Source organism: Clytia hemisphaerica, unplaced genomic scaffold, assembly GCF_902728285.1.
Source record: "Clytia hemisphaerica strain Z4C2 unplaced genomic scaffold, Clytia hemisphaerica genome assembly, whole genome shotgun sequence".
NCBI lineage: Eukaryota > Metazoa > Cnidaria > Hydrozoa > Leptothecata > Clytiidae > Clytia > Clytia hemisphaerica.
The window spans coordinates 411,827-436,774 of NW_027103676.1; the positions used below are offsets into that span (position 1 = coordinate 411,827).

The window sequence follows — 24,948 nt, forward strand, 5'->3', positions numbered from 1 at the left end:
CCAGTTTTTCAATAAGATCTTATATCATTAGATCATTAGATGTTACATTATTATGTTTTATCTAATCGTGTAATATGTTAATAATGTGATAAAGGTGTTATAGGACAATATGTATAACATCTACAGCACCCTGCGACAAATCTATCAGCCTAGCTTCACTCTTGCCATGTCCAGACCCCCGTCGACCCTAAATGATACATCATCATGACAGAAATGTCACCCACATGGACAAAGAATTAAACATTGAAATTTGAATCTCAATTTTTCTTTTTTCAATTTTTATTTAAAAAAAAAATGAAAAATTGAAAATAATTGAAAAAAAAAATCAATTTTCATTTCATTTTTATTGTGAAAAATCGAATGGACGGAAGTATACACGCATTTGTATAAATACAGTATCTAATTATCTCAAAAGTTTAAAAAAAATTGGATCCAAAAAACAACACGTAATAGAGCTTTTCGATTTTCTTTGATAACTACCAGCCTTTTAAATGCTAATATTTTTGCTGAAAGTTAGAAATATTCTGTTGTCTATTTAAGGTCCAATTTCGGAAGCAGAATTTCAGGGCCAGACGTATCATAGTCATTGCACAAGAACAAATGTGTGAATTTTGCCAACTACACTTTTTTTATTTAAGAACCAGTAAAATTTGAGGCTTGGCTGTTCTTAATCTTTTGGCACTTTGAGCCGAAAATTGTTCTGAAATTGTTCTTGTTTTTTTTGGGAGCGTCATTGTTCTTATAAAACTGTTCTTATGTAAAATGAAGTTGGGAAACAATGCCAATACCAGTTGTAAATAATTATTTGCTCATGTCGAAATTTCTTCGCTTTGCGAAAACGGAACGTTCGTTCCGCACCCCTTTCACGTTGATTAGTTTGTTTATTTTTTCTCTTTTGTGTCATATCATGGAGGGAAAAAAAGAGTACATATCTTAAGTGGTTGGTGTTGTTAAGGTAGGGGGAGCCTATTACCGTTAGGTCCGGGGGGAGTACTAGGACAAGATGGGTTACGGGGATGCTCCGCTGGTCAGGGTACCTTTTTTAACCTCCACGAGTCCCAGGTAGGGTCGCAAAAACACAAAAATAGCAAAATCAGTCCCTCGTAGGGTGCCTATTTTTGGAAAATTTTGGGAAAAAGTAGAAAATTTGAGAAAATTTTGAAATTTCAGTCCCATTCAGGGTCACTTTTTTCGCAAATTTCGAGTCCCACGTAGGGTCCATTTTTCGAACCTCTGCGGAGCACCCCCGTCGGTCGACAAGGGTAGTACCCCCCCCCCCCCCCCGGGCCGTTAGGAGGAAAATTATTTTGTACTACTGCTCAATTCCCATCTTTTCCCAGTGAAATCTTATTGGTGTTTGGACAAAGACCTCTAAACTTGTTTGGCCAAAATGGTTGCTATGGAGCCTACCGCCAACATGAAAATGTTCCAAAATCTTTAGGACCTTATAAGTGGTTTTCAAGATTTTAACCGCATTTGCTTGCGAAGGATAGGATAGGTCACATTTGTTTTTTCACCAACTCTTAAATTCTGATTCCACGCACCCAGCTGGCACATAACGTTGTTTCAACGTTAAGAACGTTATTGGAACATTGAAACAACGATGTGCGCCAGCTGGGATATATATTTATTTTTTATTTAAGATGAGTAAAAAAAATGGTCATCGGTATTAGATAAAATAGCTACACACACACATACACAGACATACAGATTGAAATACTTCGTGAATGGTAGCCATGGTAACCTAAACAATAAAGATAATGACAGAACATTGGTTTTTAAGTTTTCTCATTTTGAGTTTAGGTAAGATTTCACTAATTTTTTTATTCGTTTTCAATTCATTTGTCATATTTCTAAATCTACTTAATAGCCAGATAATTTGTTGCGGCAATGTAATTTTTTTGCGTGCTTATCATGAGTCGTTAAAATGAACATAAACTACTCAGGCGTGTTGCAGCACATCCGGTTAAATTTGTCAAATTTTACCGGAACGTTTCCTCATCGTAAAGAGGCGTTCTAAAATATTCAAAGACTATCGAAAACTCCTCTTAGCCCTATTATTATTATCAAGCTTTTTGGGTGTTCCTATTATCAAAGAGGGTGTTTTCCACCACCCGCCTTCAATAGCTTTTGATCTAGAGACCCACTTTTGAGGGCTGAAACTTTTGATCCAAGAAATATATGAAAAATCTGAATACATATTTGAAATAAGGGAAATTCGAAAAATAAGAAAAGCGTAAATTGAAGATTTTTGTGCCTGTAGATAAAATGTTAATTTTTTTCTTCTTTATTTTTATCTTTATTTTCAAAATTTTAAAAAGATTTTAAAACCTAAAAATATTCTGCTTATAATTATCTTTCCAACGGGGTATTATTTTTCATAATGTCTTTTTTCCTTCAAGAGCGATGAATGAAAATGTGCAGACTCTAAGGGCTCTGACCATAGTCAGAAAATCGGTTACAGTATGTGATATGAAAATAAAACTTTTGTTTCAGGTTCCTTGACATTTTTAACATAAAATACCTTCACAAATTGTTTGTTAATTTACTATGTGAAGAGTAATTAATAATTTAATTACAAAAATGACGTTATGAACTTTAAAAAGACGTTAATAAAATGTCATAATATACCCTCTTTTACAAAAAATGCTAAGTTTTAATGGGTAATCAACCTATTTTGTTTCGAATTGTTTTTAATTGTCCGCAAAGAATTGCACTGTTTGAAATTTTGCGGAAATATTTTCTTGATTGATGTATCAAAAGATATGAGTGTATTTGTATGAAATATTTCGAAGAAAATCGGGCAAAAACCACTATTTTCAAGATTTTGAAACAAAGAAGCTTTTACAAAAATTTTCCGCAAATCTCTTTTTAGTTTGGGTAAAGATGAGTCTGCTAAATGACGCGCCTTACGCGCCCACGCGCCCTCATATTTTTAACGCACCTTACGCGCCTCACACGCCCACGCGCCCTAAAATGTTACGCGCCCTGGTAATTTGACACGCCCTAAAAATTTGACGCGCCCTAAAATATCGACGCGCCCTAAAAAATCGACGCGCCCTGATAATTTGACACTACCTAAGTAACTGACAGTAATGAGAACAATTACTTCGACTTTATTGATTTATCCTTCATATTCAAACGTCGGGTGAGTGTCTTATAAAGAATGTTGTTCTTATCCCAGTGTCGTCGTTCTATGAGCGATTGAGGATACAAACCTTTTTCCCGAGTATTTTATTACCAAGCCATAATTCGTGTTTTCAGTACATGATTTTTTTCTACGCCACTGCAGTAATCAAATTATTATTTTAAATCACTCTTTTCCAAATTGAGATGTAAATTTAACAAAGACAGCGACAATGGAAAACGTTTCACAAATTCCCAAGTCAAAGATGATTACAAAAAGTTGGGTTTTCTGTGAAGGGACAAATTTGTGCATTCCCCCCTGTAAATTGAATAGAAATAACGTGTAGCATGCACAAATTCTATGAAATAGACTAATAAAGCGTACATAAAGTGTACAGCCGATAAATGAAACGGGTCGACTTTAGGCTAATCTCTTAAGAAATGATCATTTTGCTAACGCCGACATTCTTTTATATACCAACCATGTATGATTAGACCGGTCCCATTATTCCGTCCGTCAAAACCGTCGAAAACTTAAGGCACATCAAAACCCTAGGGCGTGTCGAAATCTTAGGGCGCGTCAAATTTTCAAGGCGCGTCGAAATCATAGGGCGTGTCAAATTTTCAAGGCGCGTCGAAATCATAGGACGCGTCAAATTTTCAAGGCGCGTCAGGCGCGAAGGCGCGTTAGAAATATGAGAGGGCGCGTGGGCGCGTAAGGCGCGTCATTTAGCAGACTCGGGTAAAGGTACACCACCTAGCCCAAAACATTCTTCAAAATGTATTTCTTCGCCGAAAATAAGGTCCTCGAAGTTGAAATACTCTCCTTCGCAAAAGTCCTCATTTTCTTCTTCATGGATTTTTTTCATTTCGATTTTCAAAATTTCAGATAACATGTCATAGTTTTGTTAGCTACTTCAGGCAGAACCTTACATTTTGTACATGGCAAACATGAAAAATTCACTATGGTCAGAGCCCTTGATTATATTAAAAGTCAAAAAGATTCAGAGTCTCAATAAAGATTTTCAGTGAGCTATTAGCAAAAGAAACGCTAGGGTGGTGGAAAACACTCCCTGGTAAAGATAGGGTTAAAACTTAAAAAACACAACACAAAAAAAACTCCATAGCATGCTTTCGATACAAGTCCAAACAGATATAATGGCAAAACATCTTTTGTCGATTTTTCGTTCTTTATAAAAGTAAAAGGTACATTTATTCGTGCTATTGCGTAATCAGCTAACCTTCAACGCCCTCGATAGCCCAACAGTATACTTTAAAAATAAATAAATTTCTTTTTATAGGATCTGTGGCCACACTCAAAACGATTCACATCTCGCATAATGGACAAAGCAAAGACAACAGCACGTGTGGCCAGATATCACAACCGTGTTTTCATCTTGATTACGGAATCAACACCATCTCCATGGATACAAATATAATTTCATTGGATGCAAACTACAATTACAATTACAACAGAACCATTGAATTACCTCATAGTTTAACATTGACAAGTTACTATGACAACGAGGATGGACCACCACCAAAAGCATCCTTGAATATAACAATGGTGAATACCGATGAAAAAGTGATATTCAAAGCACGCGGAGATTTATCACTGTATAACTTAAACGTATCCGTCAACGCTGAAAGCTTGGTATCCATCTTCCAAGTTCAAAGTGACACTTTTCAACATATTGAGATCCATGATTCTGAGATTTTTCTTATTGAGAGATCCGGGAACACTGATCTTCTAAGTTCTCCGTACAATGCGAATATAAAATTCAACAAAACAAAACTCTTTTATCACTTAATAGATCAAGATAATGTCAAACGAGTTATGACAACAAACCAGCAAAGCAGAGAAGCTTTGTTTCGGTATACAATGGCTACAAAACGTAACTCTACCCTTGTCTACGGGAAGAGATCCCGACACTTAAAACAAAAGCTAAATGAAAAAGTTTTGCCTTCATCTGCAAAGCATAACCTACATTCAGAAGAAGGAAACCCCTCAGTCATTTCCCAACATCAGCCGCCAAGAGAAATAGTATCAAACGAATTTACTAACATGCGTGACAACGATAAAGACTTTAAATTCAGCAGAAGCGATGGAAAACAATTTACTACCACACCAGTCTATGACCAACTTATGACAACATACAGGATAAATTCTACTACTCACTACCGCAACAAAGGTAGAACAGGATTTCAAAAGAAAATAACAATTCAAATGTATGATTCAGTTTTTCATGCTGATAGTTATATGGGAGATTTCAAATTTCAAATTGAGCCTTTAGGTGAAGTCTCTGTTAACCTGTTCGTGTCAAACTGTTGTTTTACCCAAGTTAAAATGAATATCTTCCCAACGGCACCGCCAACTAAGGTGGTTTTCAAAGATAGCTTGTTTGAATCTACTGTTATATTTGTTGATTTCAGCCACGTACTATTTAAAACTGAGCAACTAGTAAACACTTTAAACATGGTAAATTGCACTGGAGACATATTGATATTTAGTGCAAACTTTGATGATGATTCAAATTGTCAAATATCCGATTCCAATTTCACAAACTCAAAGTTTGATTTAACCAGCATGTTAATATACACTGAAGTCAAAGTCAGCGTTCACGTATGGAATTGTGTATTTTCAGAAGCCACTGTTGATCAACAACTAAAAGTTAGACTCCGTGGAAGCTACAATGGTGCAGCTCCGCATAAAAATATCACGATCATGGACTCGTTCTTCCAAAGATGTACTTATGGGGCACTTGTGGTGAGCGGATTTGCATTCAAACTAATCCGGACAAGATTTGCCGATAATTTTATTGACGGTCTTGATTACAAAACTGGAGTTTCAGCTGCACTCACTGTCCAATCCGACTCCATTGAAATTGAGAACTGTACATTTATAAACAACACAGCTCCAAACGGCATTCCAAACTCGTTAAAGACCGAATTTATATCAGGGAAATATTTTCATATATCAAATACCCACTTTGAGTCAGGAAAAATCTCCATCGGAGATGTTAACAACGTCGCTTTTATATCAGAGATCAATGTTGGGTATATATTTCAGAATGTATCATTTTACTGCGCTAAACCAGACTATTATCTACTCATATACGGGGGAACAGAGCAATCCTTCGAAGCTAAAATGATCACATGCACGCGATGCGGAAGGCTGACATACAACGCATTTGATCAATCACACGTCAATTACCATGGATGTTTGAAAAAGAGAGTCCACAATATCACATGCTATGCTTGTCCATATCAAGCCTCGTGCGGCAACGGAATCCAAAGTCGTGGCAACTACTGGGGAACATCAAATGCGACTGGATTTGTTACTTTCTATCCATGTCCACCTTTTTATTGCTGCTCCTCGTTACGTACCTGTTCATCCTATAACACCTGTGTAAACAACCGCCAAGGACGCCTATGTGGTGCTTGCAAAGATGGCTACTCACTCAGCATTTTCAATAAGTGTGTACGCACTAAACATTGCAACTATAATTGGTTTTGGTTGGCGTATAGTATACTATGTGTCTTGGCGTTTATTTTCTTCCTGTATTTCAAAGATGTTTTACGATTCATGAAAATGAAACTTTGTGCTTTGTTCTGTAGTAGCAATGATGCTGATCTACCACAACCACAACAAAACAGAAATATAGAAGAATCACTAACTAATTCACCGACGCTGAGTACAAATACGGACGATCCTATAAACACCATTTCAAATAGCAGCAATGCAGTAAACGTGTCGATGGACGGCGACAATGAAAGCATCGTAGCCAATAAAACTGCTCAACAACAACAAGGTACTTTCTCCGGTACTATCAAGATAGCTTTCTTTTTTTATCAAGCAGCCTCAATCATCCGCATCAATGCATCTGCAAAAGCAGAATACACAATCCCAATCATTCTTAATTTGATCACCTCGTTTTTCAATATAAAGATCGATGATAGTTCATCCTCTGGCAGTTCCGCCATAGATGTTTGTCCACTCCAAACATCTAATACCACAGTCATCAAGGTCATCAGCTTAAGCACTATTCTTTCATGTTGGCTCCTGTTTCTTGCGGCTATTTTGATTACATACGTATATCGACATATCAAGAATCGTTTTTGCCAACGACAGCCAATTGACCAAAACGAGGCTCATGACCATGGAGAGCAATCACACAGCCTTGCATCTCGTTTTATAAACAGATTAAAAGGTAGCTATGTGCAGTTGCTCTTGTTCGCTTATGCCAGCATTGCAAAGTTCTGTTTGCAGGCCGTGCACTGCATCGAGATTAACGGTCATAAATATCTATACTACCAAGCTGAGCAGAAATGCTACCAAGGATGGCAAATGCTCGTATTCGGGATCATATTCTCGTGGGTTGTTCCGTTCCCATTCGTCTTGTATTTTGCATGTCGATGGTTGAGAGACAGATCGATCAGCGCTAATGGTTTCTTGATTATGGTGACATTTCCACCGGCTATGTTAGTGTATGTTTCAATGTCGATGATGTTAAGATGTTGCAACAGTTTTAAACATACCAGATTATTGCCTGCTGTTGATAATGATCAGTCGAATATAGAAAGAGAAAGTATTTTACTGGTTTTGAACGAACCATTCCGCGTAAATGTTACGACAGAGGAAGAAGACACCGAGACAGACGAAACTCAAGAGGATGACAACAATCAATTAATTTGGGAACCAGTTCTTATCCTACGTCGATTGGTTTTGACCATATCAGCAACGTTCTTTATGTCACCAGTTCAGAAACTTTATCCTGCTGCTTTGCTGTTAATAGTATATACTCTGCATGATCATTTGAAGCAACCTTACAGTGATAAACGATTGAATCTGGCTCATTTGGTATCCATGCTGTTGTTGGTTATCCTAGTTATGATTAACACGTTCTGGGCATATTCCGATAATATTGATTTGATTCAAGATCGACAATTCTACTTGATGGGCAGTGTTCTCTTGTATTTTGAACTTTTCATAATGTTGGCTCCAGTTTTATTGGTTGTACTCTATGGGATTGTTAAATTGGGGCGGTTCGTTTACAAACGTTATTTTCTTAAAAAACAAGACTGATTATTTGTTGTTGTAAAGTCTGTCTCAATATAATCTGCAGCGGAGACGAAAAAGGCTGTAACTCTTGATAGAACTCGAATTAAACAGCGGTTTTGTACTTGTTGAAAAGATATTCAAGGGTGGAATATTACCATACAGAAAAAAATGAAAAATGAAGATGAAAAATGAAGAAGAAGTATACCAACTTTATAAAAGTCAGTGCTATAATTACTGTTATCACAACAGTGATTCTTTGATCTTAGAACATCATCACTGTGAAGACTAAAGTATATCACTGATTGACTTTAAAAATCATCAAAAAACAACAAAGCCCATTTCATAGTCAACCAGACAGAACTTTTAAGCTGTGTTTTTTGACTGAATAAATATTTTTTGAAAAAAACTCTAATAATGACAATCATAGGACAATTCGACAAAAAGTTGATTTTTTTCTTCTTCATTTTTCATTTTCATTTTCCAAATTTTTTTGATTTTTTTCTGTTTTATAACATTCCCACTCCTTATTGTCTTTTCAAAAAGCACAAAACCGCTAGTTAATTCGAATTTTACCAAAATTTACAGCCTGTTGATAAGCGTACCGTTTCGGAAAAGATTATCTTAGTTGACAAGGATGAAATTGTAAATAGTGATTCTACTACAGCTGAACTTTTTGATACTTATTTCAATGGTATAACTAAGACACTGGACATATATCAGTGGTCGCAATATGCCGAGCCGATCTACGACGATCCGGTGCTCAATACTCAGATCATCCTAGCATTATAAAAATCAAAAGTATTTTAGCTGGTAACTCTCCTTCGAGTTTACAAAAACTGACACTGAAACTGTCCACAAATTAGTTATGTCATTGAATAGTAAAAAATCTACATCTGGGGAAATAAGCACCAAAATCCTACAGAAGTCTGCTAATATCTGTTCTTTTGCACTCAAAGATTGCTTCACCTCTTGTCTCGACAAGACTATTTTCCTGGAATCCTTAAAACGAGCTACAATTACCCCGGTTCTTAAAGAAGGCAATCCGACGAGTGTTAAAAACTACAGACCTATTAGCATACTTCCTACAGTATCCAAAGTATTTGAAAAAATCATTGCCCAACAATTAAATCCTTTTTTAGAAAACTGTTTTTTCAGATTTACTGTGTGGCTTTCGAAAAGAACATACAGTACACAACATGCTCTATTGCGATTATTACATCTCTGGCAAAGGGCACTTGATGATTCAAATATTGTGGGTACAATACTTATGGATTTATCAAAAGCTTACGATTGTTTACCCCCTGATTTACTTATTGCAAAATTAGCAGCATATGGTGTTAACCACAATAGTCTACTCTTTATATATGATTATTTGATAAACCGTTACCATAGAGTCAAAATTGGAAATAGTCTGAGTAGCTTCTTATCTATTAGTATGGGCGTCCCTCAGGGATCCATTTTAGGCCCAATTCTTTTTAACATATTTTTGAATAATCTCTTACTATCTGACCTTGAAGCAGAACTCTGTAACTTTGCTGATGACAACACCCTTTTCGCAATCGCTAAAGCCCTTGCTGAAATTATCGAAATTCAAGATATTTTGTACTGGGGTAAAATCAATGGGCTTGTTGCCAATCCAGGAAAGTTCGAAGTTATGTTTCTTGGTAGATTTGAGCCTATATCTACTTTTAATATAGGAAATATCAAAGTTAAAGTTAAAAATCAGGTCAAACTTTTAGGTATCTAATATTGTTAAATCTTTATATTGATAATAACTTTAACTCCCACGTTGAATTAAAATGCCAGTCGGTGGGAAATAAAATCAGCGTTCTTCGGCGCATCCGTCCCTTCGTTTCTCTTAAAACAGCGAAGGCCTTGTTCCACGCCTATATTTTTTCTAATTTTAATTATTGTCCATTAATTTGGATGAATTTTGTAAAACACAACAACAAACAAATTGAAAAAATTCAACGAAGAGCTCTTAGCGTAGTTTATGAAAACTATGACTCTAATTTATATCAATTATTAATTTATCTAGAACTGCATCTTTTCACATCAAATTTATTCATAAAATTCTTGAGGAAATTTATAAAACTCTTAAAAAACTAAACCCGCCTTTCTTAGCTGAGCTCTTTGTCACAAAAACCTCGGGCTATAAACTTAGACGAGGAGAGCAACTGTTACCTCCGGCTAACACAGTTAGTTAAGTTTGGTTTACAATCTTGAAGTTTTGTTGGGTTCGGGTTTTGGAATCGTCTCTCTAAGGATGTGAAAAGCTCTGCAACGTTTAATACATTTAGGGGCAAATTAAAAATGTTGCCAAACGATTTTTGAACCTGCCCAATATGTAAATTGTGGTAGATATTTTTAACTTTTTTTATAAAAGTTGGATTTTGTTAGTAACGGTTTAAGGCTGTAACTATTTAGGACGTTAGGTCCTTTACTTTATGTACCAACTGAAAATAAATTGATAAAAAATATTTTTAAGGATTTTTTTCTAAGCCACGGCTCGTCAATTTCAAATGCAATTTTTCTTATCTTAGATTCAAAACTTTCTTTTGATCGCCATTTGGATGAGAAGATACAAAAGGCCAATAAAGGTATTGGCCCTATTAGGGCCTTATTAGCAGACTTTATTTATGTATTGGTTTCTTCTTTTAATAAGCCTTCGAAAAATCTTTCACTGAAGCTGAGTTGATCTTGGACCCAGAACTGGAGGCTATATTCTGCCAGTACGCCACCGGCCTGCTCGCACCGAATACCTTGCATTGCCCCAACCATGCCGAAGCATGTATCTTTGCCTCCTCGTGGCCTTGGAGAAGTTAGATGGCGTTAGAAAAAGCAACATTTGGTCTGGCATTTAGATTCCCAAGTTATTCACTGAAAACCATGGTACCTGCTTTTATAGGCAGAACATAGCGGTAGTTCTCCTCTTGGTATCTTCCACGTGTGTTATTGTGGACAAGCATATCCTCGTCCATTCGAGTTATCTAAGAGAACGAGGGTGTTGCATCCTTGCTCGTTCTTGCACTTTTACATAAAGATAATGTAACTTGTATTTATTAAAGGTGCGGTCTCCACTTTCGCGCGAATTGAGCGAAAACTTTTAATTAACACTATAGAGAAGTCATTTGTCAATTTAAAAATGCTATCGACCCGGGCGGGGTCAAAAACAGGGCGGCATGGGTTGCAGCGCTCCTAGGTCAAGACCTACCGATACAGGACCGAAAAAATCGGCTGATCTCATACAGTATGATGCCAGGCACTTAATGAGTTAAAATAATCAATTCTACAGGGAAAAAGTGTCAAGCAAAGGTTTTCTGCTCATTTTAGCGTATACCGTGGATATCTAGGCCTGAAATGTCCTAACTTGATACGCTACGCAACCGTTTTCCCTACATTAACACCCAATTCGAACTAACTGTTTGTTACGTTCCGGGGGGTACTAGGTTTGCGAGGTAACGGGTATGTCCGAGCCAAAGATCGACAATCGACCCTTAGAGAGACTGAATTTTGACATTTTTGGGACCCTTAGAGAGATTTTTCCCAAAGTTTTGGTCGATTTTCTCTGAATTTTGGTTGAATTTTAGCATATTTTGGTTGAAATTTTCGGAAATCGTGACCCTTTGAGAAAGAAATTTTGGATTTTCGTAATTTGGGACCCTTTGAGAGACTTTTGAGTTATGAAAAGGGTACCCTTATGGCTCGCACATACCCGTCACCTGTTTTTCCTAAGTGCCCCCCCCCCGGGTTCCATTCTCAAAAATGAGGAAAATACTGTGAAAAAAAACTAGCATCTATTTGCTTTATATCCCAAGTATAACCAAGATACAATGGTTGTAATGGAATATAGTCACTTATCAAACAGGATAATAATATTTGTGTGTTACATTACCAATTGATTCCAAGTTTAGACAATTTCAAAGAGTACTTGACAGTATAACTTTAAGATAGAAACAAGAAAATCATACCCTAAGCTCCATTATTTTGACCTGTACACCAGGACCACCTGCCTCGACAGAAAAATCTTCTAAAAAACCTTGACACTGCTCGCAGAATGCTTTCATCGTTTAGCTTGCCGATGGTTTTGATAATTTTAAGTCCTCTTTCATCTCTTAAATAAAAAGTGTTATACAGATATAAAGTCCGCTCGGTAATCTAATCTCAGAAGTTTACATCACGCCTCAAATTTTTGTCCTACCACGCATCACGCCAAAGTTTTGATCACGCCCTCGCACCAAAAAAAACCCTTCAAATCACGCCATCACGCAAGAAAAAAGTCCCAATCACGCCATCACACGAGCCGCTGGGGGAGGCCTCCTTAAGTGTCTGGAGGGTCACTTGTATAAAGAATGACATTAATAAGTTGTTTTTCTTGTTTTGTTTTTTATTTCTTACATTACAACATACGATAAAAACAATAAAATACAAATAGGTAAAACTCAGAAGGTCATCTTTTGGCATCGAAGGAAACTGGAAATCTAAAATGTATCATGTATACAACTTTTTATTGTTAAAAGTTTATGTATTGGTTTCTTCTTTTAATAAGCCTTCGAAAAATCTTTCACTGAAGCTGAGTTGATCTTGGACCCAGAACTGGAGGCTATATTCTGCCAGTACGCCACCAGCCTGCTCGCACCGAATACCTTGCATTGCCCCAACCATGCCGAAGCATGTATCTTTGCCTCCTTGTGGCCTTGGAGAAGTTAGATGGCGTTAGAAAAAGCAACATTTGGTCTGGCATTTAGATTCCCAAGTTATTCACTGAAAACCATGGTACCTGCTTTTATAGGCAGAACATAGCTGTAGTTCTCCTCTTGGTATCTTCCACGTGTGTTATTGTGGACAAGCATATCCTCGTCCATTCGAGTTATCTAAGAGAACGAGGGTGTTGCATCCTTGCTCGTTCTTGCATTTCTACATAAAGATAATGTAACTTGTATTTATTAAAGGTGCGGTCTCGGATTGAGCGAAAACTTTTAATTAACACTATAGAGAAGTCATTTGTCAATTTAAAAATGCTATCGACCCGGGTGGGGTCAAAAACAGGGCGGCATGGGTTGCAGCGCTCCTAGGTCAAGACCTACCGATACAGGACCGAAAAAATCGGCTGATCTCATACAGTATGATGCCAGGCACTTAATGAGTTAAAATAATCAATTCTACAGGGAAAAAAGTGTCAAGCAAAGGTTTTCTGCTCATTTTAGCGTATACCGTGGATATCTCGGCCTGAAATGTCCTAACTTGATACGCTACGCAACCGTTTTCCCTACATTAACACCCAATTCGAACTAACTGTTTGTTACGTTCCGGGGGGGTACTAGGTTTGCGAGGTAACGGGTATGTCCGAGCCAAAGTTCGACAATCGACCCTTAGAGAGACTGAATTTTGACATTTTTGGGACCCTTAGAGAGATTTTTCCCAAAGTTTTGGTCGATTTTCTCTGAATTTTGGTTGAATTTTAGCATATTTTGGTTGAAATTTTCGGAAATCGTGACCCTTTGAGAAAGAAATTTTGGATTTTCGTAATTTGGGACCCTTTGAGAGACTTTTGAGTTATGAAAAGGGTACCCTTATGGCTCGCACATACCCGTCACCTGTTTTTCCTAAGTGCCCCCCCCCCCCGGGTTCCATTCTCAAAAATGAGGAAAATACTGTGAAAAAAAAACTAGCATCTATTTGCTTTATATCCCAAGTATAACCAAGATACAATGGTTGTAATGGAATATAGTCACTTATCAAACAGGATAATAATATTTGTGTGTTACATTACCAATTGATTCCAAGTTTAGACAATTTCAAAGAGTACTTGACAGTATAACTTTAAGATAGAAACAAGAAAATCATACCCTAAGCTCCATTATTTTGACCTGTACACCAGGACCACCTGCCTCGACAGAAAAATCTTCTAAAAACCTTGACACTGCTCGCAGAATGCTTTCATCGTTTAGCTTGCCGATGGTTTTGATAATTTTAAGTCCTCTTTCATCTCTTAAATAAAAAGTGTTATACAGATATAAAGTCCGCTCGGTAATCTAATCTCAGAAGTTTACATCACGCCTCAAATTTTTGTCCTACCACGAATCACGCCAAAGTTTTGATCACGCCCTCGCGCCAAAAAAAACCCTTCAAATCACGCCATCACGCAAGAAAAAAGTCCCAATCACGCCATCACACGAGCCGCTGGGGGAGGCCTCCTTAAGTGTCTGGAGGGTCACTTGTATAAAGAATGACATTAATAAGTTGTTTTTCTTGTTTTGTTTTTTATTTCTTACATTACAACATACGATAAAAACAATAAAATACAAATAGGTAAAACTCAGAAGGTCATCTTTTGGCATCGAAGGAAACTGGAAATCTAAAATGTATCATGTATACAACTTTTTATTGTTAAAAGTTTATGTATTGGTTTCTTCTTTTAATAAGCCTTCGAAAAATCTTTCACTGAAGCTGAGTTGATCTTGGACACAGAACTGGAGGCTATATTCTGCCAGTACGCCACCGGCCTGCTCGCACCGAATACCTTGCATTGCCCCAACCATGCCGAAGCATGTATCTTTGCCTCCTTGTGGCCTTGGAGAAGTTAGATGGCGTTAGAAAAAGCAAAATTTGGTCTGGCATTTAGATTCCCAAGTTATTCACTGAAAACCATGGTACCTGCTTTTATAGGCAGAACATAGCTGTAGTTCTCCTCTTGGTATCTTCCACGTGTGTTATTGTGGACAAGCATATCCTCGTCCATTCGAGTTATCTAAGAGAACGAGGGTGTTGCATCCTTGCTCGTTCTTGCATTTCTACATAAAGATAATGTAACTTGTATTTATTAAAGGTGCGGTCTCGGATTGAGCGAAAACTTTTAATTAACACTATAGAGAAGTCATTTGTCAATTTAAAAATGCTATCGACCCGGGCGGGGTCAAAAACAGGGCGGCATGGGTTGCAGCGCTCCTAGGTCAAGACCTACCGATACAGGACCGAAAAAATCGGCTGATCTCATACAGTATGATGCCAGGCACTTAATGAGTTAAAATAATCACTTCTACAGGGGAAAAAGTGTCAAGCAAAAGTTTTCTGCTCATTTTAGCGTATACCGTGGATATCTCGGCCTGAAATGTCCTAACTTGATACGCTACGCAACCGTTTTCCCTACATTAACACCCAATTCGAACTAACTGTTTGTTACGTTCCGGGGGGGGGGTACTAGGTTTGCGAGGTAACGGGTATGTCCGAGCCAAAGATCGACAATCGACCCTTAGAGAGACTGAATTTTGACATTTTTGGAACCCTTAGAGAGATTTTTCCCAAAGTTTTGGTCGATTTTCTCTGAATTTTGGTTGAATTTTAGCATATTTTGGTTGAAATTTTCGGAAATCGTGACCCTTTGAGAGAGAAATTTTGGATTTTCGTAATTTGGGACCCTTTGAGAGACTTTTGAGTTATGAAAAGGGTACCCTTATGGCTCGCACATACCCGTCACCTGTTTTTCCTAAGTGCCCCCCCCCCCGGGTTCCATTCTCAAAAATGAGGAAAATACTGTGAAAAAAAACTAGCATCTATTTGCTTTATATCCCAAGTATAACCAAGATACAATGGTTGTAATGGAATATAGTCACTTATCAAACAGGATAATAATATTTGTGTGTTACATTACCAATTGATTCCAAGTTTAGACAATTTCAAAGAATACTTGACAGTATAACTTTAAGATAGAAACAAGAAAATCATACCCTAAGCTCCATTATTTTGACCTGTACACCAGGACCACCTGCCTCGACAGAAAAATCTTCTAAAAAACCTTGACACTGCTCGCAGAATGCTTTCATCGTTTAGCTTGCCGATGGTTTCGATAATTTTAAATCCTCTTTCATCTCTTAAATAAAAAGCGTTATACAGATATAAAGTCCGCTCGGTAATCTAATCTCAGAAGTTTTCATCCAGATTTGGGATGAATATTAAGTTGTCTAAACATTACCTTAAAACGCTATGTCATATCTAGTCAACTGTAAACATTAGGGCTCAGTCGTTTTCGTTATCAAGTAAAATAGAACACAATTTCGAAAGAATCGGCTGAATAAGCTGGTCACACAAATAAAAGTAGCTTCCGAATTTGAAGTAATTCTTCTATCAGGATTTTGAAAATGAGCTGCTTGAAAACAAAGAAAACGTCTAACAACTAAATCTATGATGTGCGGAGGGTCTCTACCCCTCCCTTTATGTCTAACCCCCTCTTTCGCAAAATGTACCTACCCCAAAGAAAACCGCCATTGATTCAGAACCTTAGCCAGGATAAAGTTTGCATGTAACGGTAAGTTATCCCCTTAATTCTACGGATTTCATCCATTTTTGAAGTAAGAATATATTTTTAGGAAGGTTTACTAGTAAAAAGATAAAGACTTTTGAGAAAATTACTGTTTCTATTGCACATTGGTACAAATTCCCCTCTAAAAATCCTCATCCCTCCCTTTGAAAATCTACCCTCCCTTATTACTTCGATTTATGGAAGTCGATTCTCAAAAATAGTTTCTAGTCGGCCCCAACCATAGTGGGGCCTGTTTTCCCCTTTTCCATTATCAAAGATATATCTATTCTTATCCACTAAATAATTTGTAAAAGTTTAGAAACTGGTGGGTGGGGGTGCCACTTTGGAAAATTGGGGGGCGCCATTAAAAAAAAGTTGACTTTGGCCCCTTCAGAAAAATTTTCCCACGACGCCACTGTCTTAGATCAAAAGTTTCTAAAAGGCGGACACTTCTAATAAGTGGACACTTACCCGTTTCCCCCCATGGTGTCCGCTAATTAGAGGTTTCACCGTAGTTTATTGTTATAAAAATTGCACGATGAGTGACCAAAATTTAACCCGGCTATTACCTTATCGGCCAAAACTTAGTCGGCCCTAAGTGACTAAATTTTGGCTTGGTGACTAGAATTAGGGCCAACTAAAAATTCGGGCCGACTAAAATTAAGACCGACTAAAAATTTGGGCCAAATTAAAAGTTTATAATTAAGCTTTCCTTATTTTCCAGTATTTTAAGGTTTCTCCTATTTTCCATCTGCTTGTAAATTTAGAAATTGCCCAAATTTTTAGTCGGTCTTAATTATTAGTCGGCCCTTAGTGACTAAATTTTGGCGAGGTGACTAAAATTAGGGTCGACTAATAATTAAGGCCGACTAAGTTTTGGCCAATAAGGTAACCCGACTTTTTTTGTTGAACAGGGAAGTATAAAGGACACATAATTTTGACATTAATGCGTTTTTAATATACTTTTCTGATGTCATTCTTATGATGACCATTGAATAATGATTTGTTTATTATTTTAAATACAAATTAGGAAACAATTGTAGTGATAATTTCATCAAATCGATATTTCATTTGAAGTGATTGTCGAAGTTTCGATCTGTGCACTTTTAATCCTATTTTAGGATTTTGGTTGAAAACTTTCGAGTAGGGGAAATTACTTTTGGAAGTATAATTTTCTGAGAAAAAAAATCATCGAAATAATTAGAAATTATGTAGTGTAGTAAGCAATTAGTTATGTCAGTTATGCCATGTTTTTTCCAAACAAATGCAAAGCAATTAGATTGGAATCTTGAAAAAATAATACATTGTAGTAGCAATAGGCAATAGTGGTTTAATATTTTGGCAGCATTTGAGGCGATGAGAAGGATATAGGTAAACATACGTAACATTAAATTCAGTATCAGGCCCAGGTGGAAACACCGTAAAATGGAAGGCTGAAGGCTCAAAATGAGATAAAATTCGCTCTGGGGATTCGAGAAAAAAATCTCATTTGCTCAAAGTTGGGGATGCTGAAGTTCCGCTTTCTGACATTTGTTTTGTGGACCTAAACTAGATCATGTTAAAATATGGATCTTTTATGGTGATTATAAAACAATAGACGCAGTAGGTGTTGAAGACTTGACAATTTCATCTTCTCAGTTTTTCTGAAGCAAACAATGCACTATGCGCGTTTAATAAACTGGTCCCTATTTTTTACTAAATTCGTTACTTTGTCCACATTTGTCCACAGTCTAGCTTAAAAGTGTAATCGTGCGAACCGTGTCACAAAGGTAATGGAAAATAGATTTTTGTTTATAAGTCAGGTTTTTCAGAATCACAATCTTTGGAGAGATATCAGGGGGTTACTTGGTTCCCAGTAAACAAAATAATGTTAATTTTACATTGAAATAATGTTATATCCTAACATCACATTCACATCTAGTTTGCAAATTTTTATTATGTCTGTTCTTGATGTCAATTTGATGTTACTCTGAAATATCATTTCAATGTTTATCCCAGAGGTTTGTTAAATGTTAATTGCAAACATAATTTAAACATTTCGTTAGAATATAGTTTTAACACTTCATTCGAACATCATTTTAACATATCCCTTGAATATCATTTTAACATTTCATTCGAACATCATTTTAACATTTCTTTTAGACATCGATTTTACGTTTCATTTTGACATCAATCCTATGATATATGTTAACATAGATTTAACGTGTATGAGGGTATCTTATTTTGACGTGTTAATTTGTCCTTTTTCTAACATCACAGATATCTTATAGTTTTGGTGTTTCTCGAACGTTAGGTTTTGCCGAAATTTCGATTGCACATTTCAAGAGCAGCTGCCGGCGGATTTTTCTGAAATATCTGTTCTTTTTTTCCAGGAGAGTAAATTTTAGAGATAAATCTAGGATATACTTGCCTTAAAACACCCAGTTAAAATCCAGGAGTCGCCTTAAAAACATCTGTTCTTAAAATCCAGGAGCACATGTTACGGAGAAACACATGTAATTTTCCAGCAGACAATCTGCTCAACAAATCCAGGAGCTAAATTGTGAAAAACACAACCAGATGCCAGATTTTTTTTCCAAGGGAACTTCGTAACTTTATTAATAAACAGTCTAATTTTCTAGGAACATTGTAACTTTCTTAGGGAATAGCTGTTATATTTTTCCAGGAGCATAATCTTTCTAGAGAACAGATATACATTTTCCAGGAGTCCCGTTTTCCTCCAGAACAGATGGTATATTCTAGGAGAGTCCAGAATACAAAACAGTTCGTTTTTTCCAGGAGAAAGGGACCTCAAGAACAGATATTTCATATTTTCTAGCCGGTGGCTGCTCTTGACATTTGGATGTTATTTTTGTTCTGGTTCAAGTTTTGGTTTCATGTTTGATCTAGACTTGAGTTTTATTCCTTTTGGAATACACGGGAAGTTGAAGTCTTGATGTAGAAGGTATTATTGCAAGCAAGAACGAAAAGATTTTATCTTCCAAGTTCATTCTTCTTTTTCAATAATAGGGTTATGATAAAAATGTCGATGACAATTAAATATTTTATAAAAAACTAACTACAATATTAAGTCTCATAGTAATCACCACAATCACCCACATGATCACTTTCTACTCGCTCAAGCAAGTCTTGGTGGGCCACTTCGTTATCTAAAGTAGAAAAAAATAATAAAAGAATCACAAAAATGTAAAATTGACAAATATATCCATAGGTAAATTTTACCAGAGAACATTTCACGGCCTTCAATTACACTGACCAAAATATTTTTTCATAATTTAACTCTATTTTGCCAAATCTAAGGTTCAAATGCAATATTAAATGATTTTGTTTTAAATGATTAAAACGTATAACCGTGCATCTACGGTATTCTAAAAGTTAGTTTTGCAGACTTTGGTAATTTAAAAAATGATCGAGCAAATGCAAGTGAATATACCCGAAATTTCTTGATGTGAATGAATTTTTCAACAACAAACTTTTTCCCCGGATAACATTATCCTCATGTTTCTTCCCGTTGAGGGAATGCTGTCGGTTTTTTATCATAATATAACGATCTCTTTAATTTTCCCTCCTTGTTCTCGAATTTAAAATTAGGAGACTTTGCAGACCTGGTGACTCCCCTCCCCACTACAGAAATCGGCAAAAAAGTAACTTTTTAACAACTGCTGTCCCTGTGATAAAAATACCCTTAAATTTCACCCCTAGTGAGAATTCTTCACCGAAATCCCATCTCTAATCGAGAAAAACTTTGAAATTTTTGGACAGTGCACTGAATGTATGAGCTGCTAAGCTAAAACTTATATCCATAACAACAAAAGTTCTTCTACCCTTTTTGGAACTTTAGCACCTTCAAATTATCCACACTAGCTTAAAACTCTCACCGGGTCACTGAGAAAGGGGTGTTAGGGGTAGACTACTCAATTTAACGAACTTGACCTACCATAGCTATAGAGCTTCATTTATTAGTTTTTGCAACCTTTTCTTTGCTCTTCCGCAAATCAGATCTGATTTTTTGTAATTTTGTTATCAATCAAACGAGAAAGATGGTCAACTTACCAAAGAATATATTTATTTTCTCCGATGTTATTCATTATGTTGTTTTTTTCGTCATTGCTGAGAGTACCATCAACCCTAAAATGGAAAAGTAGATATCGATAGAGATCATTTCCATAATGATATATACTTGTCTTGGACTAGATGGGTAAGGCCTCCCGAATCGTCTCCGGTGTTAAAAACACCCTGTGACTTTATCCCTATTATTGGAAATATTTACAAACCCCTCATTCCGTTTGGAGAATTCTTAGTATCTTGAGTCATGATCTTCACTTTACTTGCTAACCTGAAAGTTCTGTAATATCAGTACCCATATTAAAAGCAATCCACTTTATTTTATGCCATTGGCCACTGACGATACCGGGGTTTACTAGGGAATAATCAAACCGTTATCTCACCCCTTCAGAAATATATTCATTGTGTTAGATTCAAAACTGTATCGAAAAGCCTTAATAAGGTTATTTTGGAGAAGGGAAGTAATGAGAGAGTAATTATCAATGATTTTACCTTTCTGAAAAGGAGTAATCAAAACTTCTCAGCACAGGCCGATATCTTTTAAAGAAAGAACGAGGGGGGACTCAAGTAAGCTTTCTGTGTCGGTTTTGAACGATCCAATTAGCGTTTAAAAGATGGCAGGTGGGCAAGCTGTGGATGAATCTAATTAAGGGCTCCGTAAAACCAGAACAACATTTTCACAGTAGGAATTCTTTTTTCGAAGTCTCAGGTTTTATCACGACTGGCTTTTTCCATAAACGGGGAAAATTCGAAAAAAGGAAATAATTCTTTACCTGTATATTAGGAAGTGCTTGTCTCTAATGATCGTGGAAATTCTTGATGAAATTATTTTGAAATCTTTTTCATATGCAAAGTTCCAACCAAATTACTTAGAAAAAAATCTCCACCCCCAATGTGGCAAACATTGTTTCGAGCTATTGACCTAAATTTACAAGAAATTTATAGAGGATCCGCCAAAAGCGGTTTTCTTTCTGCTTTCAAAGACCTGTCTCGATTTACGGTTTTTTTCAGATTTGAAGCAATTGCATTAGTTTAATCCTGAAAAAAGTGAAGGTTTCTTATGAGTTTATGAGAACGCTGTTTTTTAATATGCACGAATTTCACTTAGAGAACAATAATCTTCTTTGAATACTGAAATTCCGCTCTCAACAACCGAATCTTTTCCCCTACATTATGGGGGGGGGGGGTTCAAATACAAAAAAAAAATTCAGAATAACAAAATGCTCTTTAGAATATTGTTTTGGCACAAAATATTTCTAAAATTTGCTGTTATATAATTAATCCAATCGAAAAAATATCAGCATTTTACTATTACTAGATTAAAAGTCATAGAACCGAACCTACATTCCGGGGGTTATAACGAAAATGGGAGTCAACTTCAGGGACCAAAAAAATAAGTATATCGATCAAAATCCTAGGAAAGGATTTTGGAAGTTCAAAATTTCGTTAAAAACATTCAGTGTTTTTTGAAATGCAAATTTACATCTTTCAGGTATGATTCAAAATTCACCTACATTCTCGGGGTAAACGTGCAGGGTTTAATGATAAAAGATAAGAAAAAATCAAAAGAAACCGATATCTTGACCTACAACAAATGCCAAAATTGACCCAGGTTTTGGTTTTATCCCAAAATCTTGTTATATCAGAAATTTCATGTATCTTTTCCGACGTGTTTCAAAGAACTTTCGTGGAGTTAAAGTACGTCTAACCACGAAAAACCCAGTATGACTTTTTCTTTTTCTTCGTGCTTAAAACACCCCTGTGTCAGTGACCCGGTCAGATCCGCCACGGTGGTTCTAGAACAAATTGCAAAAGATAATCTAATTTCAAGACCCGGTGAAAAAATGAGTAACCCGGTCAAAATTACTTGAATATTTCAAATCCGGTCAAAGTTTGTAAAGTTATAGTCTAACCACAGCCAAATCTTGCACTATTCATATTACCCCGGTCAAAAATTCCATCGAATAGGATTTTCATCGAATAAGGGAGCTTATCGAGTAAGGGAGCGTCGTTTATGAGAGTTTCTTGTTGACGGGGACTTTAAATTTCATCGAATAAGGGAGCCAATCGAATAGTAGAACGTCGAATTAGAGAGCGATCATGTTAAAATATGGATCTTTTATGGTGATTATAAAACAATAGACGCAGTAGGTGTTGAAGACTTGACAATTTCATCTTCTCAGTTTTTCTGAAGCAAACAATGCACTATGCGCGTTTAATAAACTGGTCCCTATTTTTTATTAAATTCGTTACTTTGTCCACATTTGTCCACAGTCTAGCTTAAAAGTGTAATCGTGCGAACCGTGTCACAAAGGTAATGGAAAATAGATTTTTGTTTATAAGTCAGGTTTTTCAGAATCACAATCTTTGGAGAGATATCAGGGGGTTACTTGGTTTTTTCTTTCAAATAAATGTTGAATTTTATAGAGTATTGGCATCATGAGGAATCATTGCGTCATTTATTACGTCATCATCGTGTTATCTTTATTTCATTGGCCAAACGTAAATGGTGAAGATGTTTTATTAAATCGATTGAAAGATGGTTCCAAAAATTTTCAACAAGAATTGACAAAACTCGTCAAATTGAATCTTGGCTATCAAACTCTGCAGGTATCTCAATTAATTTATGATTGTGAATACAAGTTTTTTATAAGAACACTAAGAACTTAAGCTTAAAAACTAAAAATCTTCTTGACATGTTTTTATTTTCACCATCTTGTGAGTATTTTTGTCCATTTTCTTAAGAAATTCGGTGTTTTAGAGTCCATAAAGCCTTAAAGTGTTCTTAACTTGTTCTCAATATTCTGTCTATTGAGGCCTTATGCTCTGATATAGTTTGTTCTTATATAAAAAACGTATATATGGTATCAATTTAGTAGCATTCATCGATTGATCCAAACTGGTGACATATCTGTTCTTATTTTCAGGATCAATTTAACCAAATGTCTCAGGAGAAGAACACAATTCAATTTGATGCACATTCAAAGTTAAAAAATGTAAGTCAATTTGTTTTTAAACGAACGAATTTTAGAGTATGTTTAACCCTGCAGTACTACTGTAGAAGCTCAACGCTCATTTTTTATGAAAGAAAGTGTTTATTTCTACCCAGCTGGCACGCAACGTTTTTTCAATGTTTATTTAACGTTCACAACGTCCATATAACGTTAGATAAACGTTTGAAACAACGTTGTGTGTCAGCTGGATAGTCTTATCAAATGATGACATCTCCATGCAGGCGACAGACCCTGTGTTATCACGGGTGGAAAAAAATACCATACTATCTTTGAGCTATTCAATAAAAACTTCACCCTTGAAAGTAAGATGGGAAAATTAACCTCCAAAACTATCTTCACTGTTTTTTCAGCTAAAAAGTATCAATATTGTATCACCCATTGGAATTTGGTTAGTCTAGAGCTAGACGACTAATTAACTTCAGTTTCACTCAAAAGCTTCTTTTACAGTAGTAGAAAAAACCTACCTAGAAGCTTATTTACTTTTCGAGTGTTTGAATTAGTATTACTATTCCAACTTCCCGTACGGCTTTTTTTCTTCTTTTTGACTTTGAGGCAGGATTGCTCCTACGTTTTGTGTTAAAAGAATAGTGGTCTGGAAATCGAGACTAGAATTTGGTGGGAATTTTTATCACTGTTGAGTGTAAAATATACAGGGGATGATAGAAACAGGGGTGTGTAATGGTTTCTTTTCATTGATGATTTCTTTACAGTACAGTTGAGTCTCCTTAACTCGAGTACGAAAAGCTAATTGAAATTCGTTTGAGTTGTGGAAAATTCAAGTTAAAGAGACTTGTCTATAATTTGTTATGTAAAAGGGACCAAGAAATTTGTTCTAGTTAAGGAATTATTCCAGCAGTTATAGAAGATCGAGTTATGGAGACTCTGCTGTATATTGCACATGTCACTATTTGTTCTATACAGTTTGTCAGAGATTTTGAACGAAAAACAGAAATAGCTGAAAACGTATTGAACCACATGGCGACTTATATTTTGGAAGACTATAAGACGAATAACGTTGGTGAACAAAGATCTATTGAAAGTTGCTGTCAATTTGATGAATCTAACCTAGAATTCAATTCGATTTTCGGAGAAAAAGTAAGCTATAAATCATAAATTACACAATAGTTCCTACCTTCTTTTAAGCTAGAATCTTTGAGTTCCTGGTCCGTGTACAATGCTTTAGGAAAAAGAAACCATTGCTTGGGGGGGGGGTTCAGGGGGTACCCGATTCCGTAAATCCGCCCTTTTTTTCTCCAATTTCCGTCAAACCGTCTTAAATTGAACCAAAATTCCGTCACCGAAAATTCCTTTGAAATTCAATATTTTTGTCGAAAATTCCGCAAATTTTGAATATCTTTTACCAATTCCGAAATTGCGCAAAT

General features: G+C 36.2%; 2 protein-coding genes and 1 long non-coding RNA gene across 6 annotated transcripts in view; 2 read left to right on the forward strand and 1 right to left on the reverse strand.

Annotated features, from left to right (window-relative positions):
* The first annotated feature begins 1,639 nt into the window (after window positions 1-1,639).
* On the forward strand, window positions 1,640-10,660 carry LOC136803615 (uncharacterized). Its single transcript, XM_067060337.1, has 2 exons — window positions 1,640-1,803; window positions 4,428-10,660. Exons 1-2 carry the CDS (start codon window positions 1,761-1,763, stop codon window positions 8,210-8,212), a joined length of 3,828 nt encoding a protein of 1,275 aa, XP_066916438.1. The 5' UTR covers window positions 1,640-1,760; the 3' UTR covers window positions 8,213-10,660.
* A 6,874-nt stretch (window positions 10,661-17,534) lies between these two features.
* The window catches only part of LOC136803617 (VWFA and cache domain-containing protein 1-like), a 39,644-nt gene continuing 32,230 nt past the window's right edge, over window positions 17,535-24,948 (forward strand). The window contains exons 1-4 of one of the 3 annotated variants that reach the window (XM_067060338.1): window positions 17,535-17,706; window positions 22,980-23,162; window positions 23,480-23,548; window positions 24,488-24,661. In XM_067060338.1, coding sequence (XP_066916439.1) covers window positions 22,992-23,162; window positions 23,480-23,548; window positions 24,488-24,661 — 414 coding nt within the window. In that variant the 5' untranslated portion in view covers window positions 17,535-17,706; window positions 22,980-22,991. Of the gene's footprint in view, window positions 17,707-17,730; window positions 17,869-22,979; window positions 23,163-23,479; window positions 23,549-24,487; window positions 24,662-24,948 lie in introns of those variants that run through there. The other 2 variants (XM_067060340.1, XM_067060339.1) reach the window with 2 other exon arrangements.
* LOC136803651 (uncharacterized) lies at window positions 19,465-21,359 on the reverse strand. 2 transcript variants are annotated; one of them, XR_010846177.1, is made up of 3 exons: window positions 21,326-21,359; window positions 20,541-20,615; window positions 19,465-19,636 (listed from the first exon to the last, which is right to left on the reverse strand). It is a non-coding gene; the product is annotated as an uncharacterized lncRNA (long non-coding RNA). The 2 variants fall into 2 exon arrangements; XR_010846176.1 differs by lacking the exon at window positions 21,326-21,359 and adding an exon at window positions 21,045-21,090.

Excerpts from the sequence above, each read along its gene's own strand:
- LOC136803615 (XM_067060337.1), top strand. The coding sequence starts at position 1,761 with ATGACAGAACATTGGTTTTTAAGTTTTCTCATTTTGAGTTTAG. Across the intron at positions 1,804-4,427 it reads TTTTCTCATTTTGAGTTTAG|GATCTGTGGCCACACTCAAA; the intron begins GTAAGATTTCAC and ends TTCTTTTTATAG.